Raw genomic sequence first — 17472 nt, 5'->3', positions numbered from 1 at the left:
TGAGAATAAAACATACAAAAATGAGGGCTATTGAAGAATTCTCCGTTTACCTTGTTAAGAACTCCACCACAGCATCTCCCAGAAATTCTAAACGCTCATTGTGGTTAATCCTGAAAAAAAGTATTTTTTAGGTATTTTTACTATCAGTTAAATATCATATGCTGGTTATTTACACAGTATAACTAGAAGAAATTTGAGTTTCTTGCTGGTCAGACATGAATAACCCTTCGTGCAGCCTTTTGCCTTCCACCACACTTTCTGAAGCACAATCATTTCCAAAGCAGAAAAAACCATATGAATCTTCAACCTGATGAGTGACTCCATTGTCTTTGAAGTTTTCCTACATTCTATTCTGAGATATTGTCAGAGTTTAACAAACAGAGAGAGGAAACAGCATTGTTGTACTGTGCCGTACCCTACTGAAATTGAGCTGCTTTGTCCAGCAAAGGACATCAGACAATTGAAACAAATGACCACCTTCAGTTTTCTATGTGCAACTAGGGAAGTAGATGTAATTAACATCAACACCTGCAGGGTGTGACGATTCTGCAGCAGATCTGTTGGTATGGACAAGCTACAAGGGAGTAAGTGCTTTCATTTTTCACAGCACTTTAAAATACCACACAGACATGCACACTGTCCTGCCTTCTGTAATTTCCTTTAAAGTCAAAAGGAAAAACTACTGTACAAGAAGATGCATTCATAGAAGCTATAAAGCTAGTAGAACTTTATATTCCCTGTGTTTTTCCTTTCTTTTATGTCTGCCTATGTTTTTCCTTTGTTTTGCACAAGTTTCACTTGCTTATAAAACTAAGGACAAACAGGACACCACAACTGAAAAAGAACTCAACTTTGCTTTCAGATATATATATAAATTTGCCTTTAAATTTCTGCTCTTCATCTTGAGGCATGCAAGCAGTATCATATTGACTACACTCATGACTGTAACAGAATCAAGGCCACAGTCATAGGATTTCTTTTTTTTTTTTTTTTTAATTTTAATTTAATATTTCTCAAGTGTTTGACATCTTTTACAATAATTTGCATCCCCTCAACAATTACATAGTTTATGTGCTTTCTGAAATAGCAAGCCTTTGTTATGGGCTGAAAGAATTCAAGTATCTATGCTGTTAAAAACAAAGCGTGATGAATACAGCAAGTCCACCACATCGCACCACAACAGAGAACACATCTTTCTGATGCAGCGTTTCATATTTGTGTATTATTTCATGAGAATCAGTGCAATTTAGCCTTATCTTACTTTGCTCTAAAAGAGATGAAATAAGCTTGAAATTGACTTCCAAAGAAAAGGGCACAGTCTAGCTGAAACAGCACTTGGAGAAAACTACAGCAATCATTTATTCAGAATTCAACTTCTCCCACTCCCCAGCTTCCTCTATAACGATGACTATTTAAAGATCAAGTTATAACATTAGTTAACCAATCTACCCTCTATCTTCAAGTACGTGAAATCTAAATGTGTGAACAATTACTTCTTGCATTATCCCTGTCAGCCTTGTTTATTCAGTTTGGCTACGTATGGTGTCTGGGGCTATTTATTTGCACAGAATTCTTAGTGGTTGTTTGAACACTATTAAATAATGCCAATGATTCAGTTTTTTGTCGTTATCTGTTTATGCATGTCTTTAATTTGGAACAGGACGCTAGAGAAGCCGACAGTGGACATCACACTCATGTTAACAAGGTGCCATGCCAGGAAAGTACTGCTATGAGGAAAGGTGATGGAGAATCCAATTTACAGCAATGATAACAATAACAACAAATCTTATTTTTCATTCTGCAGAAAGCAAAAGATAGCATTTTAGTTTTCCTCACATCATGGATAAATTGTAGAATTAGCTGTTAAAACCTTCCTCAGGAGGTCTCTGCAGGTATCACTGAACATTTACTATAACACTGCTTCACAAACTTCAGCATATCCCCAGAGAGTTAATTCAAAATGACTTCCCACTTCAATTATTTTCCAGAGCTCTTATTAATCTATAAGTTAATAGATTTTACTAAACACCTCCTTTTGAAACAGTTTCTCTCCTTGCAAACACAGAACATAACTAATATCCTCTGCAAATCCAAAATCAATTATTATTGTTACCTGGAAGGAGCTGGATCATCCTGTCCCAAACGGGACATAATATTTATCAGGGTGTTTATCCCTAGAAATACAAACAACGTTCTATTAAACAAACCACCACTGATTCAATTTAAATAGAGTTAGAAAGTAATTACTCAAAATGCTGCTCTGTAATACCTATAACACAAGATCTTCCTGCTATTTACAGAGTTTACTTTACAGTGAGTACCATATTTACAGATGCACTCTGCCTAACTAACCACAGACCTACTACAAGATGCTTTGGTATGTTTGTCTTCAACATCAGATACTCAGAGAGAAAGCCAGCAAGGAAGGACATACCAAACATTACATAAACAATAAACAATTAACTTCATTACATCTGAATGTACTTTTAAGGTGTACTCTGCAGTACAGACCACGTATTCTCAAATCAGGAAAATATTTCTATTGAAATGATCTCCAGAATGCTTACCGTATTGAATAGCAAACTAAGAAAACCCATTTATTGACTAAAACCCAAAATGCAGTCATTTAGAAAGGTTTCACTGGTTTCTATGCAGAACCACTGAAATACTTCGCTACAGTTTTCTCTGAAAAGCAATGGCCAGAGAAACAATAATAGATTTTTTTTTTTTTTTAATGATTAAGAGTGAAGCAAGAGATGGTAGTGGTGTAATCCATACCTTTTTTTCTCATGTGCATATGGTGAACTTTTCTGTCTCCATACTTCGGTTGTCGAATCCCACAGTTGGATAAGGAATTTCTGGCATGGTCTGGATTCATTCCAAAGTTTAAGTGATGGCTTGGATGAGTCATGGCAAGCTATAATGTAACACACAAAAAAAAGTCTTAGGCATATTTTTGCAAATGCAAGAAAAAACATATTAGATTGGTGCCTAATAATTGTTATTTTCAAGTCTGAAGAAAGGCTACAAAGTGAAGTCATAAATTACTAGCTTGGTTCCAGCAATCTAAATGTAGGATGTATGATTTCAAATGTCACATAGAAGTGACACGCTCAATCATCACTTTACCTAATTAACTTTCTGTAAGGTTGCTTTTTTTTTTTCCTTTTAAAAAGAAATAAATTAGCTTTGAAGAAGAAAGCACGAACTGTCAATTTGCCCTAACTTTTTTGCTTACCAGCTTTGCTGACTTGCTTTAAATACAACTGCGTTTGATTATTTAAATATATATTACAAAACTGCAGGAGTTAGAAAGGATCTCTAGAGATCATTGAGTCCAACAGCGCTGCTAACGAAGGTTCACTACAGCAGGTTGCACAGGTAGGCATCCAGATGGATCATTCTAACATTCACTCAAATGCAGGTCTACCACTGAGCAAAGGCAGGTGTATGCCTATATGCACTCTACATGCCTCTAATTTATTCAAAAGATCTGTTGGGATAACTAATACTTTGAAAGATCTGCAGTGCAAATGATTGACTATTTTCAAGCTCATTTCTGTGACTTTATGTAGAAGATGGGATTACAGACAAAATAATTTTAGGAAGACAAAACAGCAAGTAATTTACTTTTTGCACATCTTACCTGCAGCAAGCACCTATCTCGAAAAGTGTAGCCTATCAACTTGTCCAAATGCATCAGACACTGATGGTAGCGAATATGGTGGGTGAGGACAGGAAGCATCATTGCGTGCTAAAACAAACCATAAAAAGAAGCTTTCAACTTCAGTGTACAGAAGACACTGTTGAGTAAACTATAAACAGAAACACATTCCATTTGTCACTCACCCACTGATTTTGGCTTAAATGACAAAACGAGAGAATTGGAGTTTCCCCATCATCACAGATTTGCCCATCTACATAGTAACAGTGGAGACATACGCTTATATCAATATAAATAGAATAATAGATTTATAATAATAGCCTTCTACTGAAGCATTCTGAATGAGTTTAGTCCATGTCTGGCCACCAGAAAGGTCCATTTTCAATAAGCTGTGACTGAATATGATGCTAGATGCTTTTATATTTTGAGGAAGAATTAAGGCCTTTTTGAAATTTCACAATCTGGCAGTTTCTGGGATAATGTGGTAAAAATATAGGAACAGTTGCTGTATAATCATCTAGGACACAGATACTCTTTTCTGTTGGAGGAAAATATAAATTAAAATGAAGCTCATGTAGCAACAACCAAAGTCCCTCCCTCTTTCAATGTTTTAAAGCTGTATTTGTATTTAATATTACTATTTGTGTATGAATTTGGATTTAAGTAAGTAGTACCAGTTTACCAATACAGCAGTATAGCAAGCATAATAACTACAGACATCAAAAGTCTTGTATAGAAGTGAAAAGTGAGAGCACTACAAGAACTTTATGAATGTGACCAGTTTTTTTTGCACTGATGTCAAATTTCAGTTCGTTTCTATTAGTGGCATTACATGGACATATTCAAAATAAGTGTGTTTTAAGGCAATATAAATCCAAGGGCTATCTATATCAATTTCAGAAAAAAAAGATGTATCTGATTATAGATTATATACATACTATGTGAGGAGAGCTGAAAAAAAAACTAAAAATGCAAAGAAGGTGATGTGTGTTTTATAGAATGAGTGATGCTAAGGATTTCTGCATGTCATTAAAGAAGGGACAGCAGAAAAAAAAAAATCTTGTTAAGTTGCAATATTGAGAAGAATAGCTGTTGACAAAGGTTTCCACTTCAGTAAAAGAAGATCAGTTCTTTAGAAATGAATACATAGCTTAAAGGTAGCAATGTGACATAATTGGTTAACAGTAAGAAAGCAGCTCTCTGGATCTCTAAATGGCAAAAAAAAAACAAAACCACTGCAAACAAAATGAATAAGTTAATCTGGAATGTTTTTCCTGTTACTCATTTAGAGCCTCTTACGGTGATGTACAAGCTAGGGAAATACTCTTCTCATCTCCACATAAACTCTTCAGAAGTGCTTCCTATGTTTTCCTTCATGGAAATAATTATTTACAGTAAAAAGGTTGCTTCCCTGCCCATATGTTTCACTGCACAGACTGCCAGACAGCAGAGTCCCTCAAACAAGACTTTATTTTCTTCACACTTAGTAACCAGTACATGTGGCCCAAAGTTTGAAAACTGGAATATGAAGTTTTCGACTATATCAGTTGTGGTGAAGTGAACAAGGAATACATATCTCTCAGGGAGGCACACAGGAGGTCTTTGATTTGACTCTTGCAGTTATATTGACAAAGTGCTGCTTTCACAGCACTAAATACCTGATTGATTCAATTAACATGTGTCATGTTAGATTATAGCTATTTGATGTTTCAGATGTTTTATTTATCTCTATAAGAAAATAAAAAGGAGGCTTTTAAAGTTGCATTAGTCTAAAAGAATAGCTAGTCCTTACAAAAAAATTTCCCCTGAAACAGTATGGGAACAGAAGTTATCCCATAACCTTTATACTTGAATATGGTTATAAACATACTAGTAATTATTATGCACACGATTCTAACTGTGCTGCATATTTTTTTTCCTGCCGCAGTTGCCATGGCAAGCAGCAGTCACTACCAGATGAACCAGCTAGTTAGCAGTGACATCCTCCCCAAGGCTGCCAGGAGGCAAAGCTGCCAGACTATGGACAGATTCTTCTGACCTTAAGTTACCAAGAAGTTCGGCAAACTGACACAGTCTGAAATGCATCATGTTTCTCCTCATCCTGAATACTTATCTCAGCCTGTTGAGGGCATGTCAGCAGCAACACAGGCAATGAGGAGTGGGTGTCTTTTTGGTGGGACCCAGTCTGCACCAAGGGTCCATCTCAGCACTGACCAAGAACTGGGCACTTCACCTACTGCTGTATTTTAAATAAGCCTGGAAGAAGATTGCCACTGCACATTTTTAAACCATTATGCTCACCTTTCTTCCTGTCCCCAAGCAGTTCATTTTGAAAATCATAAAGACCAGTGTTACAGCTATGTAGAACTTGGAGCAACTTCGAAACTTTTAAGTCATTCTAATAGCTTTAATCTTCTATCTAAAATGCTTTAAAAAGGTAAGGAAAATGAGCGGTTTTTAACTCACTGCACATTCACTCTGCTCACAGAGTTGATTTACATGTATTTAGTTTTAGTCTTCTTTAATACAGCAAAAAGCATGCAGCAACAATAGCGGACTTTCCTTTTAAAAGATATTCTTTTTACCTACTCTTGACCTCTCCAATAAATAAAATCAAAGGACTTTCCTAGTAGGACTGCCTGATTTAGATATTCTGGTTGCAGATGCACTCAGAAACACAGAATAGCTTAATTCCCATCATCCTTTGCTGATTTGTTGTCCTTCAACAGCAAAATGAAAACAAGAACATCCAATGATACATTAAAAGATTAAATTTAAGATGATATGAATAAGAAACAACTATTTCAGCTCTCTCCTAAATTAGAACTTTATATTGTTTCCTTAACCTATAAAAATAGACACTCCTTACTATGAAAAAAAATAAAAAGGCTGTAACTTTCTCTGCTCCTATTTATTCTCTGGCTTCAGAAGCAATAGTACAATCAAAACAAACATTCCAGACAGGCAAAAAAAAAAAAAAAAAAAAAAAGCTATTTTAGCTATTAGTTTTTCTCTCTTATACAAATTCCTCCTCCAGTCTTAGAAGGGTTTCAATACATCAACATGATTTCTAATTATACCTTTACTAAATCAAAGCTAAGTTAATATTGATTAAATTTTCAGCCTTTAATTCTTAATCAACACCTTCCAAACAGAAAAAATGACCTAATTATACCACTAGTATATTTATTTGGCTGTTGCACCTATTTGAGTTTTTCTAGTACAGAGAAAAAAGAGTATTAGAGAAAAAAATGCATGTATTAAACTTTGTAACCACAAAGTTGGTAGCTGTCATCTGCTTTGTAGCAGGATCCAGCAGAGATCTGTACCTTGAAAATGTCACATATATAAAATGTTAACTTATCTAATCTACATCTTCCTACCGAGGGTTATCCTTTTATAATGTTTGTTTCTTTTTTTCTTTTGCCTCATGCCTCAGTGAGAAAAATAAATAAGAAATACTTAAATAGAAAAATATCTTAAACTAAAAGCATATACTACCAACCCAACTGATGGACACAGAAACTCTTGATGTTTGACGCTAGAACTAATACATGGCTGATATAAGTCAAGGCTGCTGCATTTCAGACCTCCAAGCCTCAAACGGGCCGCTCTTGCAACCCCCTACACCACTTTCTGCTTCACATCACTCAAGAGAAGCAAGCCTCTGTTAGAAAATTAAACCTATAAAATAGTTTTTTATAAAGGCAAGGAGACTAAAATAGTTCCCTAAAGCAACAGACCACGCTGAGGCAAAGGTATTAACTTCCAGTGGTTGGTTCTTCAGCATAGAAACATAACAAACTCTTACACAAAGTAAGTGGCAGCTATCAAGAAAAACAACACATCAGACATCTCTACAATCCAGTCACCTGGCAGACATCAGAGCGTATCCCTGTTTTCCAGAATCCCTGGCTACTCAACTCGACAGTTACTTCACGTCTCATCGTGTTCTTCTGCCGGATTTTCTGCAGTGCTTCCTAGACAGGAAGAAAATGGAGCTCTTGAAAAGAACTTTCTACAGTAAAGCAACATTAAAGAACGCATATACATTCACAATATTTGAAGTTCATTTTTGGCAAGCAGTTTACAAAACTAGTCCAGACCTTGTAATCATCAGCCACAGACTGTGAAGGATGTGCCTGAGAATAGCACAGATGGAGGATTTTGATAGCGTGAGAAAGAAAGGGACTACAGCTTTTCTTGTAGATAACAAAACAAACCAGTTCTACTTGTACATTCAAAATGATGCATACACAAGTAAGTTAAGACCCTCATAATGAAAACAATCTCTTAATTCAAGTCTGTGCCCATATATATTTCTAGTTAGAAGCATTCAAAAGGAATAAGGTAATCAATAAATTGAATAAAAGACACATCTTGTTAAAGGATGCTTGCTACCACACAACGGTTTCCATTTACTGTTGTCAGTAACACTGGTTTGGGAAACTGGTCAGCATTCACTAATCCTGCAGCCTATTACAACAAAATCTACCAATACTACTACAATGAAAAAATTAATTTTTAAAAAAAATCTGTTTTGCCTTGACCACAGCTTGTTCAGTATTGTGTCAGCAGTGGTTCTGCCTGTATAAACCATGAAATGGATGCTTGGCTTCTTTGACTGAACCATTTTTAAGAAATATTTCTTGTAAAAATGGGTGAAAGAAAAATAGCTGAAATAAATCACCTCCAGATCAGGAACTTCTCATTCTAATACTAGCAAGTCTCTGGAGTATGGAAGCTCTTCACACAGTGTGCACTTAAGTAAAGTCTTCTTTCCTCCTTATTATACAAAATTTCTCAAAGCTGCAATCCATCCTCCCCCTCCTCCTTTTCACTACAGAGCACCTGCACAAAGCCATCTATTCTCAGTTCCCACTCTGAAGCCCATGAGCATCTCTGGACAAGAACAAGCTCTGCCTTCTGCCTTGCAGAATGGTTCCAAGAGGCACATCTATCCAGACAGTTTCATCAAAGATATTTCTAGACAGTACCGAGATGTCAGAATAGGAGGCTGCTTCTACTGTAAGCAATAGAAGAAGCCTCTAGGCACCACCTTATCACAAACAACATCTTGCAATCACATACGGTGATGAAGGCAGAGGGAAGACAACTGCTTACAGCACTGCAGCCCCTTGAGCATTACCTAAAACTTGCCTTTCAAGCCTTTGCCATTGGGTGTTTGCCAACAGGTGCTGCATTACTTGCTACACTTTCAGGCTGACTGACTCAGAAGCACTCCAGCATTATCCATAATATGTGGCTTTCTTTAAAAGCAGTGGTATAGCTTAGGTGCAGACCGACAGCTCCTGCTACTGCTCTTACGTTTTTTAACACCCAGTTGGCAAAATGTATTATTTATCATCACATGAAGCTCCTGCTTTAGTCCCGCACATCTCTCTGACTGCAGACAACTACTTGAGAAATCAGTCATCCTAGAGAATAGTCTACAAACAGAGACCAGAACACCACATAGTCAGTGATAAGGATAATAACACCAGAAGGAGCATTTTCTTTTTCAAAGCTAAACTATCACCCCCATACAACAAATCCACCACAGTTTTATATACAAGTCATCCATTAGCCCCTAATAAAAAGATGTCCATAACACAGTGATCTTCCCTTCCACTTGCTCTTCCAAGAGAGGGAAGCTGTAGCAAAGATAATTCCATCTTCTATCAGGTCAAGACAATTTCTCCTTACAAATTTTGCTACTGCTGAGGTTTCAATCCTGAGTTGTTCTTCTCCCCGACATTTACAGGGAAGGAAGCTAAGGACTTACTTAGTACCAATATGAAGAAAACGTTTGCTAAGTCTCTTCCTCATGCAACAGTATAGTATGCTTTGCAGTAATAATAAAAACAGGCATACTGTCAAATATACGAAACAGCTTCCACAGCCACCGCATTACCAAACTAAGGATAATTAAAATAAACAAGCTTTTTAATAAATAAAACCACAACAGCAGTTAATTCCATCATATACCAAAGAAGTTCATTTCTCCCCCCTACATATTTTTTTATGTAAGTCATTCAATTTGGAGTGCCTGGTAGACAAACCATCAGATAAATGCAAAGCTGTAGTCCACAATCTCAAATGATGGATACATTAGGACAGACTACTTTAGTCTCTATCTAGGTGACTATTATTCTAATTTTAATTCCCTACTGGCTGAGCATATACACTTAAGAATTGTTTATTTCTCATTGCTTTGAGGAGAAAAATGAAAAAGACAAAAGCTCAAAACACACCTCACTTATCATTAAGTTTTACTGAAAATAAGAGCCATCAGATTATTCCAATTGTTTTTCCTTTTTTTTTTTTTAAACATTCAGTCACTTGAAGATCTTAAGGAATTCACTAAGACTGCCTATTAAATTAGGGCTTAAAACTATGCACAACCATGGCAGTTTTTAATCTCAAAAGAGAAATGTTTAAAATTATGAGACACTTAAAAGAGCATTCTAAAATGAAAAGTCCTTCTCTATGCTAATTCCTGAAACCACTAAAGGCAAGGGCTATAAAGAAGTTATGGTTCCACAAGGATCATTTTCTGTAATTGGTTAAAACTTGCAGTAGTCTGGGAGTTGAAAAAAGGAGAAAAAAAAATCCATTCACTAGCGAGCAAGGATAAAAATAAAATCTGTATTAACAGCCTGAAAAGAAAACCTTTTGTGAAGGATTTCTATTGTTTCCATAAAAAGGGCAGTCATACAGCTTTACTCCATCCTGAATTACAGTGCTCAATTATCAGATACAGGAAGGCCCAGCGTACCTCTCTCTGTGATAATTTCTGTTTATCAGCTTGCTTGACTTTGGGACTGTTAGCTAGCAGGTGACGCAGCTTCACATAACTCTTCCACAGTTTTTGATATCTGAAGGACAAAAGAAGAAAACAAGTATGTTAGTCAGTACAGTACAGTAGAAGTCTATCATAATTTGGCCTTCTGAACTAAAATACACAGGCATCTTTTTGCTCCAGAAAAATCTCAAAGCATTTCTCAAGAAAGCTGGCAGTGCCTCTGCAGTTGCTACAGTGACGTGATCACAAAAGCAGAGGCATTAGTGTGCAGTGTGAGGCGAACTGCAAAGCTCAGGGCAGAAGACAGCCTCAGATACCCACCCACCCTCACTGCAGGATGACCTCTGCCCACTGAAAAGACTTTCCTACCGTGTGACACCACAATTCATGCAGATGAAGGTCCCCTCTTCACCCCCTACCACTCACTGAAAAGCAGTTACCTTTTGCAAGAAGTAACTGGCTGAAACATTCCAATGAAGCACACGACAAAACCATCTACCAGCTGTGAGCTGCACTTTGTGAAAGTGAAGTTTAATTTCCTGTGGAAACTGAAAGCCAAGTTTTCTATGGCTACTATAAATGTAAGTTTTCTAGTTTTATCCAACTCCATTGCCTATTCATTGTTCAGGAGTGTCTAATTACACATATATTTATTTAACAGCTCATCCGTAGAAGCCCTCCAGTAACCTAACACTGATTTTCACAAACTAGATGAGGATATTTCTGCCTCAAAATGAGAGCTTGACATTTTGATGTACAACATAGGTTTTACTACTAATAGGGGCAGAACCAACTGTCTTATTGCAGTTACGTTTGAGAAATAATGAACAGATGACAGTATGAAAAAGTAACAAAAATTCTGTATTACAATGTCATAAAAAACATACTACAGGAAATTCTTTTCTGAGCATTATACACATACACCAGAGTTAAGGCTGAGATTTATCATGACACAGCTTTGTTACTTTGATTAAGGAAGCACATCCAGATTCCCCAGACAGCTCTCGTGAGGGGAAAAAAAAAAGCCTAAAATTTCCATGGCCTTTCCTATTCAGAAAGTTAAAATACAAGACTTCAGAAAAGAATTTATGTTGTATTCTAGTATTTTCCACTAGGAAATTCAGCATCAAAACAGAGATGGTTTGCACATTCTCATCTAATTTTCTTATAGGTTAAAAAAATAAATAAGAAATTAGAAATCATACCCATAGTTAAAAAGAAAATATTGTTTAGCTAAGCACTCACTCTTCCCACTCCTGTGACTTATCTGGTGTTAACACGCAAGTTTAAGTTCACATATCATTTTTTACTCATTATCAACATATCAAAGCTAATTCAAAGATGTCAACAATGTGCAGAATTTAGCAAAATCTATTATATCACTAAGTTAGAATCCTTTCAGAGTAAGGTGGTATCGTTTTCTTCATATAGATGGAAAAACACTTAAGTAAAGATTTGCTGGTGATTAAAAGTATTCAGGATATTAAATTTAAATTATCTGAGTTGCAGAATAACGCATGTCATATATTCACATGGGAGCAACCAGGCCTCAGAAGTGCAAGTGAAATACAATGTCATTAGGTAACTCTAGAAGAAAATCAAGAGGAAAATGACAGTCTTAACTATATTTGCAGAAGAGGCAGACTGTATTTGCTTTCACAATTCAGAAAAAAAACTGTGAATTATTGGATGAGTTCCTTGAAATTGCCAAATTATTTTTTAAAAAAAAATTGTGAGCAAAGCCCAGAGAACACTTCTACACCATTACACAAATCTATAGAAAGACAATTATCTGCTCCGTCTGAACTTCTGGTTTCCTCTCCATTCCTTCACTATGTTCATATATCTTTATAGACAGAAAAAATTACAGGCAAAAATTACCATGGATGCAAAAGCTTTAAAGCTATGAGAAAAGTAGTAGAGTCAACTCTACAAGTCATGAAAAGAGACAATGAAGAAGGAAATGACAGGGTGCAGAGAAACTAAACTGCCATGAAGAAAGCAAAAAATGAAACGGGTACATTACACATTACTAAATCTAAAAGCTGAAGAGCATCTAATTAAGTCAAGTAGCAGCCCTGAAACAAAAGAAATCAGTCATTTTTAATATGATGCACAACAGCACAGTTATTACCTGAAATCTTTTCCCTGTCAGCAGACTAAGAATGATCAAGCAGTGATTTGAGAAATTTAGTGAAGGTAGATTCACTCAGGACTGTTAAATAAAATGATCTAAATGAATTCTCTAGCTCGGAAGTCCATATTCTACACTACATGAGGAAGAATGGTTTGGTTTTCCCCTTGTCCTGTTACAATCTCCTCTCTAAAAAAAAAATAAATAAATAAAAAGACAACTGGCCATTCAAGGAAATAAAACAGAGCTAAAGCAACCTTTGGGCTCACCTAAAAGAGTTACTGTCTAGATAAGAAATTATCTATTGCATATGCATCAGAAGATCCTGAACTAAAACAGAAAAAGTTGCTTTTTATTCTCAAATTTACAAAAGCTACTGTCCAATGCCATAAGCATTATGCTTTACATCGGATTAATAAGTATATTTAAGTCACAAATGACATAGAGTTTCTGAGCAGAAGATAGAAGGGAAAGCATCTTACTGAGGATCTCCAGCATAGCTGAGTTGAGCAGGTCGTATCCCAAAGTGGACAATAATGGGGAAAGTAATTACATCAGGATTGAATTGTTCACGGTCCAGTTGATCGATACGAACTGAGCTGGGTTTCTAGGAGAAAAACAAAATATACCTAATTGACAACAGTTATTTGGAATTTTTTTTTTTTTTTTTCTTTATCCCACATTGTCCAGGAACTATGAAGTAGCAATATTTAAGCTTATTAAAATACATATAAAAATAATCCTTTATATAATAATCGATATCTGGCAATGGCAACGATTGAAATAAAGTTAATTGACTTGGCTCTTTCAGAGAAACAAGAGAAGTCTATTCTCATTTTAAAAGTTAAGAAATACATGGTTTGATTATTTCTGAGAACCCAACGCAGCTTTCTTTGGTTGAGCATCACTTAGGAGATAAAATCAGGACTAGAATTCTGTCATCCGGGCTCCAACACTGAGCACTTTGCTAAGGTTAGGTTACCTCTCTAATTTTAGTTCTCTTCCTGATTTCCCAATGTAAGCAAATTCATTATTAGATCCATTCAATCACACAGACTGAACAGCGTAAAAAAAATTTAAAAGTGGAATCCTAGGTTAATGCATGCAATGAGAAATATAGTTATAATGAGAAGACCGCCATCCTTCTTATGCTTCAAAACATACATTTTTCTGTAGTTGAAAAGGAAGTCATTCTCATTTCACCTTTAAAAATGCAGAAAGAGTAATTACATGTCATCATAGAAGACATACTGCTTACAGAGCTCTCGATAACTTATCTAGCATTTAAAAAACTCGAAGTTGCAGTTTGTCTCCAAGTAAATATTTCTCCCCATTACCTTCCAACCTGCTTCGTTATGTGCCTGTTTACTCCCTACTTCACAATCAGCTGTTTGAGGCCAATATTTTCTGCTTGTCTAAGATTTCAGAAAAAGGATATTACTTCTAGTTACCTGCATCTCAAAACTCCTAATTGAGCATTGCGAACTTCTCAAAAAGAGTTTCAGAATTAGAGAAACAGCTCCCACCATTCTCTTCACAAAACAATAAGAAGTGCATCAAGAACAAAGCTTTCACCTTTCAAACCACCTTCGGAGAACTGCTCACAGGAATCATTTTCTGCATGGATAAGCAAAGCCAATTCTAGAAATAAAGGCAAACCTCCTCAGGTGGCAAAACTTCCAATCTATTCCAGAAGAAATGATTACCTAAAACTTGGGACTTGCAGATAGAGAAACATTTACCAAGGGAAGAATGCTTATCAGCTTCCCTTTGGATATGATGACAGAAAATAGCTGCCCAGACAAAAAATAAATAAAAAATAAAAAGTTACTTAGCTGATGCTAGCAAATTTTAAACAAAGAGGAATAAAGGTTTTCCCCACAGTACTTCCAATAGAAGGAATAGGGCAGCAAAACCTGATGAAAAACATGGAGAGGATTTTTAACAGGCATGAAGAAGTTCTCTCAGCCAGAACTTAAATTTTTGAAGTTTAAGTGTATCTAGTTTTGTGAGCTTTTTTTTTCCAGAGTCAAATTGAAAAGATTTGGGTGGGTGGAAGAGTGTTAATCTTCACAAAAGTTGCTTGCTTTTCCCCTCGAAATGTTAAGAATGTGAAACTTTTCCTTTTTTTTCCTCCTTTTTTCTACTTTTTTTTTTTTTTTTTTAAATATAGTTTTGCATCACAGCAACACCTCTGAGAATCAGGAAGATAAAATATGATTAACAGAACACGTTAATAATTACTATACTACGTACACTAATGTAAAAACATTATATTAAGTATACAATGCTTTTGTATTCAAATATTTCACATCTTAGACATGTAAAGACAAGTAACCTGATCCTCAAAAGTAAGCATGAAGAGCTTTCAACACATCTGTTGTAGAGTGTACAAATGTAGCAGGCTCTGTGTGTAAAACGTGGCTCAGGATCACTTAAATCAAGCTGTTTTAAATCATCACAGAATCACAGAATCATTTGAGTTGGAAGCGACCCTTAAAAGCCATCCAGCCCAACTCCCCTGCAATGAACAGGGAAACCTACAGCTACATCAGGTAGCCCCCTCCAGCCTGACCTTGGGCGCCTCCAGGCATGGGGCACCTACCACCTCTCTGGGCAACCTATTCCAGTGTCTCACCACTCTCAATGTAAAAAAATTTTTTCCTTATATCCAATATAAATCTCCCTCTTTTGGTTTGAAACCATTTCCCCTTATTCTATCACAACAGAACCTTCCATAGAGTCTGCCCCCTTCTTCCTCACAGTCTCCCTTTAGATACTAAAAGGCCACTATCAAGCTTTTCTGAAGCCTTCTCTTCTCCAGGCTGAAGAGCCCCAGCTCTCTCAGCCTGTCCTTGTAGGAAAGATGTTCTATCCCTTGGATCATTTTGGTGATCCCTCCTCTGCATGTACTCCAACAGGTGTGACTCAATTACACAGCTGTTAATGTGGACTTAACAACTAGGACAGGTGAACTTATGTCTCAATCACAACTGCTGCTTCAAAAGAGGTATAACCATACCATGCACCCCATGCCTCCCAGAGTATGATGAACACCAGCTTACCTCTGGTACTGTAGCTGCAATAAGCAGCATCAAAAAAATACACAGTATAAACCACGCACCAGCAAACAGGACATAAGCAAATCAGATGCTTTTTGTCCAGATGTTTATCCCTCCCCTCTTTTAAAAGGGCTGTCAGAGATCACTTAATAATCACATTCAAAATGCTGTTTTCAACATGTCCCCTAAACCCAAGAAATTTTAACAGAACAGAAGCCCATTATCTCTGCTTCCTATTCTAAACCTCATCAGTCAAGGCTCTGCTCATAGCAGAAGGCAAGGTTGGGACTACATGTAGATGTAACACGAAAGCACGTAACAAATATATGGATTTGTACTGGCAGAAAAAGCAGTAGCGTTTTGAAAAGAAAGAGTGAAGTATTAAAAAGGATTAAAATCTGAACCTTTAAATCTCTTCTAAAAAATTTCACTGAACTAATGAAACACTATGAATAAATTAAACACTTATAAATAATGCTGAACTATTGTTAGTGGTTAAGTGGGACATATGCCTATCAAATTTTTTTTCCCCTCTAACATGCGTAAGATTCACTTCACATTTTATAGAAAAATTGGATCTGTTCAAAAGAGAAATGATTTCTGAAGTGACACTGTGGAAGAAAGCAGTAAAATAAAATTTAGTGTTTTTACTTTGTTGTGTCAAGTGGATAAAATTGAATTGAAAAGCTGTCATTTTCTAAAAGTTTCACATTGTCTCTCTAACAGAACTGTTTTGTCTTCTCACCTTGTAAAATGCACAGAAAATATTTTAAAGCCCATTTTTCACTTACTTTCATACTCAACCGAATATGTGGCAATGAAAAAAAATCCACAAACTAAGAAAAATATCATCACATTCTTCTTCAGATACAAGTAACTACTAAGGACGGCATTATAACATGACAACTTTTCTAAGTGTTGCAGATTTCCTTTATGCTTACGTATTTTGAGGTCCACACATCTTTGAAAACATTTTGTAGAACACGAAGTTTGTCAGTAAAAATCACACAGAAACCTCAGAATTAACACTGCCACTCAAAACGTGTTGCCTTCTGCACGAAGACATTTGCAGTCCTTTGAGGGATGCCACAAAGGAGTGTATATGCATACCCTCATGTTAAACAAAGACCACCAAATTTTCGGCTAGCTGAAATAATGTTAGTGCGTACTATTTAAATGCTGAACACTACATACTACTGAATAATTTGTATCACATAACCATTGGCAATATTAAGTTAAGCAATTAAGGCTAAAAATTTCTATTACAAGATTCTACCTTAGTTTTAACCACCTCATGTAGAATTTTCCATGAGAGTTCACATGTATTCTGCATTTCATGTTCCCACACATGGTCTTATTTTCCTTTTGGTGTAGGAAGTTTTAGTCAGAACAAAAACACTGAATAAAATCAAGGGAAAAAGAAATTAATCTGACAAGTTATGATTAATTACGTAATTTACTAAATGCAATACTATCATATTTAAAAATAGGAGTTTGAAATATCTATCTAGAAAGGTGCCGTAGCTTCAGTTTGGGGAGAGGTACTTTAATTAAATTCCCCTTTAGGCAAGATTACACCACAAATTTATTTTATGAAGAAGCTGAGAAGTTGTGTAATAATTAAAGGTGGAAAATGAAGTCAGAGGAAGAAAAGTCTTGCCACAGGGAAAGCTGCAAGAAACTCCAAACTGAGGTCCAGAACATGCTGCTATTCCTGAGATATTGTCTCTGTGACGTTGGCCAAGCCACATGGACAGAATCTTGCAGCTTTTTGCAGTCACTTCTTAACCTCCTGACCCACAGTTCT

At 36.1% G+C, this 17472-nt stretch overlaps 1 protein-coding gene across 4 annotated transcripts in view; it reads right to left on the bottom strand.

Moving 5' to 3' along the window:
• DROSHA (drosha ribonuclease III) overlaps positions 1–17472 on the bottom strand; it is a 64270-nt gene that overhangs the window by 23829 nt on the left and 22969 nt on the right. For 3 of the 4 annotated variants that reach the window (XM_085537806.1, XM_085537805.1, XM_015854467.3), the window contains exons 14-20: positions 13086–13210; positions 10443–10542; positions 7537–7644; positions 3647–3754; positions 2779–2917; positions 2114–2174; positions 51–110 (exon numbers count right to left, since the gene is read on the bottom strand). In XM_085537806.1, coding sequence (XP_085393932.1) covers positions 51–110; positions 2114–2174; positions 2779–2917; positions 3647–3754; positions 7537–7644; positions 10443–10542; positions 13086–13210 — 701 coding nt within the window. Of the gene's footprint in view, positions 1–50; positions 111–2113; positions 2175–2778; positions 2918–3646; positions 3755–7536; positions 7645–10442; positions 10543–13085; positions 13211–16941; positions 17064–17472 lie in introns of those variants that run through there. The other variant, XR_014942798.1, reaches the window with a different exon arrangement.

This window comes from Coturnix japonica, chromosome 2 (genome assembly GCF_054131305.1).
Source record: "Coturnix japonica strain WE chromosome 2, WE-NBRP24, whole genome shotgun sequence".
NCBI classification, from domain to species: domain Eukaryota; kingdom Metazoa; phylum Chordata; class Aves; order Galliformes; family Phasianidae; genus Coturnix; species Coturnix japonica.
This window is presented reverse-complemented; position numbering and strand designations above follow the sequence as displayed.